General features: G+C 68.1%; 1 protein-coding gene across 1 annotated transcript in view; it reads left to right on the top strand.

Moving 5' to 3' along the window:
- Window positions 1–4,215: 4,215 nt before the first annotated feature.
- CFAP299 (cilia and flagella associated protein 299) overlaps window positions 4,216–8,386 on the top strand; it is a 742,637-nt gene continuing 738,466 nt past the window's right edge. The window contains exon 1 of the mRNA XM_075606538.1: window positions 4,216–4,431. Within this exon, the coding sequence (XP_075462653.1) occupies window positions 4,324–4,431 (108 nt within the window). The 5' untranslated portion in view covers window positions 4,216–4,323. The remainder of the gene's footprint in view (window positions 4,432–8,386) is intronic.

The raw sequence follows: 8,386 nt of genomic DNA, 5'->3' as shown, positions 1-8,386 counted from the left end.
TTTGCCCCCCCCCCTCCCTGCCCTTTGCCCCCCCCCCTCCCTGCCCTTTGCCCCCCCTCCCTGCCCTTTGCCCCCCCTCCCTGCCCTTTGCCCCCCCCTCCCTGCCCTTTGCCCCCCCCTCCCTGCCCTTTGCCCCCCCCTCCCTGCCCTTTGCCCCCCCCTCCCTGCCCTTTGCCCCCCCCTCCCTGTCCTTTGCCCCCCCCCTCCCTGTCCTTTGCCCCCCCCTCCCTGCCCTTTGCCCCCCCCCTCCCTGCCCTTTGCCCCCCCCCTCCCTGCCCTTTGCCCCCCCCCTCCCTGCCCTTTGCCCCCCCCCTCCCTGCCCTTTGCCCCCCCCCCCTCCCTGCCCTTTGCCCCCCCCCCCTCCCTGCCCTTTGCCCCCCCCCCCTCCCTGCCCTTTGCCCCCCCCCCCTCCCTGCCCTTTGCCCCCCCCCCCTCCCTGCCCTTTGCCCCCCCCTCCCTGCCCTTTGCCCCCCCCCTCCCTGCCCTTTGCCCCCCCCCCCTCCCTGCCCTTTGCCCCCCCCCCTCCCTGCCCTTTGCCCCCCCCCCTCCCTGCCCTTTGCCCCCCCCCCTCCCTGCCCTTTGCCCCCCCCCCCTCCCTGCCCTTTGCCCCCCCCCCCTCCCTGCCCTTTGCCCCCCCCCCCTCCCTGCCCTTTGCCCCCCCCCCTCCCTGCCCTTTGCCCCCCCCCCTCCCTGCCCTTTGCCCCCCCCCCTCCCTGCCCTTTGCCCCCCCCCCTCCCTGCCCTTTGCCCCCCCCCCTCCCTGCCCTTTGCCCCCCCCCCCTCCCTGCCCTTTGCCCCCCCCCCCTCCCTGCCCTTTGCCCCCCCCCCCTCCCTGCCCTTTGCCCCCCCCCCCTCCCTGCCCTTTGCCCCCCCCCCTCCCTGCCCTTTGCCCCCCCCCTCCCTGCCCTTTGCCCCCCCCCTCCCTGCCCTTTGCCCCCCCCCCTCCCTGCCCTTTGCCCCCCCCCTCCCTGCCCTTTGCCCCCCCCCTCCCTGCCCTTTGCCCCCCCCCCCTCCCTGCCCTTTGCCCCCCCCTCCCTGCCCTTTGCCCCCCCCCTCCCTGCCCTTTGCCCCCCCCCTCCCTGCCCTTTGCCCCCCCCCTCCCTGCCCTTTGCCCCCCCCCCTCCCTGCCCTTTGCCCCCCCCCCTCCCTGCCCTTTGCCCCCCCCCTCCCTGCCCTTTGCCCCCCCCCTCCCTGCCCTTTGCCCCCCCCCCTCCCTGCCCTTTGCCCCCCCCCCCTCCCTGCCCTTTGCCCCCCCCCCCTCCCTGCCCTTTGCCCCCCCCCCTCCCTGCCCTTTGCCCCCCCCCCTCCCTGCCCTTTGCCCCCCCCCTCCCTGCCCTTTGCCCCCCCCCTCCCTGCCCTTTGCCCCCCCCTCCCTGCCCTTTGCCCCCCCCTCCCTGCCCTTTGCCCCCCCCTCCCTGCCCTTTGCCCCCCCCTCCCTGCCCTTTGCCCCCCCCCTCCCTGCCCTTTGCCCCCCCCCTCCCTGCCCTTTGCCCCCCCCCTCCCTGCCCTTTGCCCCCCCCTCCCTGCCCTTTGCCCCCCCCTCCCTGCCCTTTGCCCCCCCCTCCCTGCCCTTTGCCCCCCCCTCCCTGCCCTTTGCCCCCCCCCTCCCTGCCCTTTGCCCCCCCCCTCCCTGCCCTTTGCCCCCCCCCTCCCTGCCCTTTGCCCCCCCCCTCCCTGCCCTTTGCCCCCCCCCTCCCTGCCCTTTGCCCCCCCCCTCCCTGCCCTTTGCCCCCCCCCTCCCTGCCCTTTGCCCCCCCCCTCCCTGCCCTTTGCCCCCCCCCTCCCTGCCCTTTGCCCCCCCCCTCCCTGCCCTTTGCCCCCCCCCCTCCCTGCCCTTTGCCCCCCCCCCTCCCTGCCCTTTGCCCCCCCCCTCCCTGCCCTTTGCCCCCCCCCTCCCTGCCCTTTGCCCCCCCCCCTCCCTGCCCTTTGCCCCCCCCCCTCCCTGCCCTTTGCCCCCCCCCTCCCTGCCCTTTGCCCCCCCCCTCCCTGCCCTTTGCCCCCCCCCCTCCCTGCCCTTTGCCCCCCCCCTCCCTGCCCTTTGCCCCCCCCCTCCCTGCCCTTTGCCCCCCCCCTCCCTGCCCTTTGCCCCCCCCTCCCTGCCCTTTGCCCCCCCCCTCCCTGCCCTTTGCCCCCCCCCTCCCTGCCCTTTGCCCCCCCCCTCCCTGCCCTTTGCCCCCCCCCCTCCCTGCCCTTTGCCCCCCCCCTCCCTGCCCTTTGCCCCCCCCCTCCCTGCCCTTTGCCCCCCCCCTCCCTGCCCTTTGCCCCCCCCTCCCTGCCCTTTGCCCCCCCCTCCCTGCCCTTTGCCCCCCCCCTCCCTGCCCTTTGCCCCCCCCCTCCCTGCCCTTTGCCCCCCCCCTCCCTGCCCTTTGCCCCCCCCTCCCTGCCCTTTGCCCCCCCCCCTCCCTGCCCTTTGCCCCCCCCCCTCCCTGCCCTTTGCCCCCCCCCCTCCCTGCCCTTTGCCCCCCCCCCTCCCTGCCCTTTGCCCCCCCCCTCCCTGCCCTTTCCCCCCCCCCTCCCTGCCCTTTCCCCCCCCCCCTCCCTGCCCTTTCGCCCCCCCCCTCCCTGCCCTTTGCCCCCCCCCTCCCTGCCCTTTGCCCCCCCCCTCCCTGCCCTTTGCCCCCCCCCTCCCTGCCCTTTGCCCCCCCCCTCCCTGCCCTTTGCCCCCCCCTCCCTGCCCTTTGCCCCCCCCCTCCCTGCCCTTTGCCCCCCCCTCCCTGCCCTTTGCCCCCCCCCTCCCTGCCCTTTGCCCCCCCCCTCCCTGCCCTTTGCCCCCCCCCTCCCTGCCCTTTGCCCCCCCCCTCCCTGCCCTTTGCCCCCCCCCTCCCTGCCCTTTGCCCCCCCCCTCCCTGCCCTTTGCCCCCCCCCTCCCTGCCCTTTGCCCCCCCCCCCCCTTCCACGCCATTCCCCCTGCCCTTCCACGCTCGGGCAACGCCGGGTATATCAGCTAGTACTGTATAAGCACCACCCCTCAATGGGGCTGGGCCCAGTACGCACCTTCCCGCAGAAGGTGCATCCGCGCCGTACTGCCAGGTTTTTTAAACCCAATGAAAATAGAGTTTACAACTTGCGACGGAGGCGTGGCCACGCCCCAGCCGGCGGTTCAGCCAATGAGGGCGAATCAGCCGCGTGAGGTTATGGCCACGCCCCTGCAAACCCACCGCCACGCCCCCTCCCGTCACAAACCCTTAGGCTGAGTCTCGCTAGCGCTGAGCGCGCTGGCGCTCAAAGCATGCATGGCGGGTGTCCTGCGTCTGCTCACGTGCGTGGGGAGGGGGATCAGCATTGCCGAATATTGAGCGAGCGGGTAAGTATAAAATTTTTATTTACCTAAGCGTATCGCGTGTGTGCACGCGCATACCCGCACGTGCATCGCGTGAGCGGGGACTCGTGTGTGTGTGTGTATATATATATATATATATATATATATATATATATATATATATATATATATATATATATATATATATATATATATATATATATATATATATATATATATATATATATGCAAATATAGCTGTATGCTCATCTGCATGTCTTAGGCAGGTCTGCAACCCCGCCTTTCCCCATTATCACCCAGCATACAGCACTTCCACTGCAGCAAGGGATTCTGGGAAATGACATGCAAATGAGCACACATATATGCAAGTCAGCTCGCAAGTCAGCTCGCCAAGCACCGCCTGCTCAGCGCTAGCGGGCTGCAGCCTTAGAGTCGTGTGCTTGTCCTTTTTCTGTTTCCTTTAGCTTCTGAGATGATGAGCCATCTTTTTGAATAGCAGCCACCTTTGAGATAAGGTTGGGTATTTTTTTTTTATATTTTTGCACAGATTCTTCAAGTATATCTATTTTTAATATTAATACTTTAGTGTGCATTTCTGTCTAAATCACTTGGTTTGGGTCAGCACAGACATTTATTTCACTTTTTCAAGTGACACATATACACTGTATATTATATATAGTGATTATAATATCAGGTGGAATAAAGGGGAAGCATTAAACATGTACACAAATAGATATTTTTTTTTAAGCATTATGATATATTTGCATTTTTTTTTTATATTGATAGTACAGGACAAAAACATGCAGTCAGTAAATCAGCCTGCCTCTGTACAAACATCACATGCAGTGACATCACCTTGTGTGGACAGCCACGCTTCTCCCAGGAGTGGGCGGGGTTTCAATTCCACTTGCGGGCACTCCTATTGGTCGCGCCTCCTTAACGTCCCTAGATGCTCCCCAGCCGCGGCGTGGGTGTTACACAAGCCCCGCCCACTTGCTGTTCGCCCCCTTCGTTGCTAGGGACGCCGCAGCCTTGACAACCAAGATGGAGGAAGAAGAGGCTGCCGCCGCGGACAGCATCATCACCCAGTTCCACACGTATGAGGACTTCCTGGACTCGCAGATCACCGCCCTGGACCTCTACTACCTGGAGGTAACCTGCCCCAGCTCCCCTCTCACAGGCAGGGAGGGAGGAGGGAGGAGGGGGGGGAAATCAGACATGAGCACAGACATGTCCCACTCCCAAGGGTCCACATCTGGGATATGTTTGTGTATTCTATACCTAATGATTAATAATAATAATAATAATAATAATGTGACTTTTGTTTACCTGCCAGGGGTGTCTGCAGCAAGTTACTTTGAATGTAGGGAATAATTGATGCTCAGGTCTGTGATAAAGTCACATACTGTATATTGGACTTCAGTCTGGTAGTAACTGGAGCTGCACCTTCTCTCAACAAAACAACAAGGGGTTGCGACAGGAAAAATCAAGCACAATATTGAGCTGAAGGGGATTTTGGTTATAATAGCATCACTACATCATATGAGACTGCATTGCTTTGCCTCTATGAATGAATATACTCTGCGCCAGTTTTGCTGGCGACAGTGAGTATATTGGGGAGTGTTAGGAGCTGAGCAGTATTGTAATTAAATGTATAATTACAATTGAATGTATAACTCATAAAAGGTCTGCGTTCCATTGAGGATGTGGGAAAAAGGGAGATCCTGACATTAAACCTGTCACTGAGAGAGCTGGCTGCAATGCATTGTAATGCACACAGGCTGTGTTGATTGGCACGGTAATGATCTAAGAGGGGTTATACCCGCGGCGGTGTCCAATAGGAATTCAATACTAGCCACACTTGTGGTTGTCGTCTTTTCATATTCTCCACATTTTCGTGTCAGTCACAATAGAATCACGCTTATGAGTCGCAATGACCTGATGGTTTACCCTCTCTCATTCACGCACCCCGTCCCTCATTCACGCACCCCGTCCCTCATTCACGCACACCGTCTCTCATTCACGCACCCCGTCCCTCATTCACGCACCCCGTCCCTCATTCACGCACCCCTCACTCTATCCCCCCTCTCCACCCACCTCGCTCCCCCCCCTCCACCCACCTCGCCCCCCCCCCCTCCACCCACCTCGCCCCCCCCCCTCCACCCACCTCGCCCCCCCCCCTCCACCCACCTCGCCCCCCCCCGTACACCCACCTCGCTCCCCCCCTACACCCACCTCGCTCCCCCCCCTACACCCACCTCGCTCCCCCCCTACACCCACCTCGCTCCCCCCCTACACCCACCTCGCTCCCCTCCTACACCCACCTCGCTCCCCCCCCTACACCCACCTCGCTCCCCCCCCTACACCCACCTCGCTCCCCCCCTACACCCACCTCGCTCCCCCCCCCTACACCCACCTCGCTCCCCCCCCATACACCCACCTCGCTCCCCCCTACACCCACCTCGCTCCCCCCCTACACCCACCTCGCTCCCCCCCCTACACCCACCTCGCTCCCCCCTCCTACACCCACCTCGCTCCCCCCCTCCTACACCCACCTCGCTCCCCCCCCTCCACACCCCCCCCCACCCCTCGCTCCCCCCCTCCACCCACCTCGCTCCCCCCCCTCCACCCACCTCGCTCCCCCCCTCCACCCACCTCTCTCCCCCCCCCTCTACCCAACCTCGCTCCCCCCCCTCCACCCACCTCGCTCCCCCCCTCCACCCACCTCGCTCCCCCCCCTCCACCCACCTCGCTCCCCCCCCTCCACCCACCTCGCTCCCCCCCTCCACCCACCTCGCTCCCCCCCCTCCACCCACCTCGCTCCCCCCCCTCCACCCACCTCGCTCCCCCCCCTCCACCCACCTCGCTCCCCCCCCTCCACCCACCTCGCTCCCCCCCCTCCACCCACCTCGCTCCCCCCCTCCACCCACCTCGCTCCCCCCCCTCCACCCACCTCGCTCCCCCCCTCCACCCACCTCGCTCCCCCCCCCCTCCACCCACCTCGCTCCCCCCCCTCCACCCACCTCGCTCCCCCCCCTCCACCCACCTCGCTCCCCCCCCTCCACCCACCTCGCTCCCCCCCCTCCACCCACCTCGCTCCCCCCCCTCCACCCACCTCGCTCCCCCCCTCCACCCACCTCCCTCCCCCCCCTCCACCCACCTCCCTCCCCCCCCTCCACCCACCTCGCTCCCCCCTCCACCCATCTCGCTCCCCCCTCCACCCATCTCGCTCCCCCCTCCACCCATCTCGCTCCCCCCCCCTCCACCCACCTCGCTCCCCCCCCTCCACCCACCTCGCTCCCCCCCCTCCACCCACCTCGCTCCCCCCCCCCCTCCACCCACCTCGCTCCCCCCCCCCTCCACCCACCTCGCTCCCCCCCCTCCACCCACCTCGCTCCCCCCCCTCCACCCACCTCGCTCATCCCCCTCCACCCAACTCGCTCCCCCCCCCTCCACCCAACTCGCTCCCCCCCCCCCTCCACCCAACTCGCCCCCCCCCCTCCACCCACCTCGCTCCCCCCCCTCCACCCACCTCGCTCCCCCCCCCCTCCACCCACCTCGCTCCCCCCCCCCTCCACCCACCTCGCTCCCCCCCCCCTCCACCCACCTCGCTCCCCCCCTCCACCCACCTCGCTCCCCCCCCTCCACCCACCTCGCTCCCCCCCCCTCCACCCACCTCGCTCCCCCCCCTCCACCCACCTCGCTCCCCCCCCTCCACCCACCTCGCTCCCCCCCCTCCACCCACCTCGCTCCCCCCCCTCCACCCACCACCCTCGCTCCCCCCCCTCCACCCACCTCCCTCCCCCCCCTCCACCCACCTCCCTCCCCCCCCTCCACCCACCTCCCTCCCCCCCCTCCACCCACCTCGCTCCCCCCCCTCCACCCACCTCCCTCCCCCCCTCCACCCACCTCGCTCCCCCTCCTCCACCCACCTCGCTCCCCCTCCTCCACCCACCTCGCTCCCCCCCTCCACCCACCTCGCTCCCCCCCCTCCACCCACCTCGCTCCCCCCCCCTCCACCCACCTCGCTCCCCCCCCTCCACCCACCTCGCTCCCCCCCCCTCCACCCACCTCGCCCCCCCCCCTCCACCCACCTCGCTCCCCCCCTACACCCACCTCGCTCCCCCCCCTACACCCACCTCGCTCCCCCCCTACACCCACCTCGCTCCCCCCCCTACACCCACCTCGCTCCCCCCCCCCTACACCCACCTCGCTCCCCCCCTCCACCCACCTCGCTCCCCCCCTCCACCCACCTCGCTCCCCCCCTCCACCCACCTCGCTCCCCCTCCTCCACCTCGCTCCCCCTCCTCCCCCACCTCGCTCTCCCCCCCCACCTCGCTCCCCCCCACCTCGCTCCCCGCCCACCTCGCTCCCCCCCCCACCTCGCTCCCCCCCACCTCGCAAAAGCTCCCCCCCACCTCGCTCCCCCCCACCTCGCAAAAGCTCCCCCCACCTCGCTCCCCCCCCACCTCGCTCCCCCCCCCCCCCACCACGCTCCCCCACCACCAGGCTCCCCCCCCACCTCGCTCCCCCCCACCTCGCAAAAGCTCCCCCCCACCTCGCTCCCCCCCCACCCTCGCTCCCCCCCCACCTCGCAAAAGCTCCCCCCCACCTCGCTCCCCCCCACCTCGCTCCCCCCCACCACGCTCCCCCCCCCACCTCGCTCCCCCACCACCAGGCTCCCCCCCACCTCGCTCCCCCCCTCCACCCACCTCGCTCCCCTCCCTCCACCCACCTCGCTCCCCCCCCTCCACCCACCTCGCTCCCCCCCCTCCACCCACCTCGCTCCCCCCCCTCCACCCACCTCACTCCCCCCCCTCCACCCACCTCGCTCCCCCCCTTCCACCCACCTCGCTCCCCCCCTCCACCCACCTCGCTCCCCCCCTCCACCCACCTCGTTCCCCCCCTCCACCCACCTCGCGTTCCCCCCCCCCTCCACCCACCTCGCTCCCCCCCCTCCACCCACCTCGCTCCCCCCCCTTCCACCCACCTCGCTCCCCCCCCTCCACCCACCTCGCTCCCTCCACCCACCTCGCTCCCCCCCCTCCAATCCACCTCGCTCCCCCCCCCCCCACCTCGCTCCCCACGCCCCCCCACCTCGCAAACT

The sequence above is a fragment of the Ascaphus truei genome, chromosome 1, assembly GCF_040206685.1.
Source record: "Ascaphus truei isolate aAscTru1 chromosome 1, aAscTru1.hap1, whole genome shotgun sequence".
Lineage (NCBI taxonomy): Eukaryota > Metazoa > Chordata > Amphibia > Anura > Ascaphidae > Ascaphus > Ascaphus truei.
The sequence above is the reverse complement of the archived record's forward strand: the minus strand, read 5'-3'. Positions and strand labels throughout refer to the sequence as shown.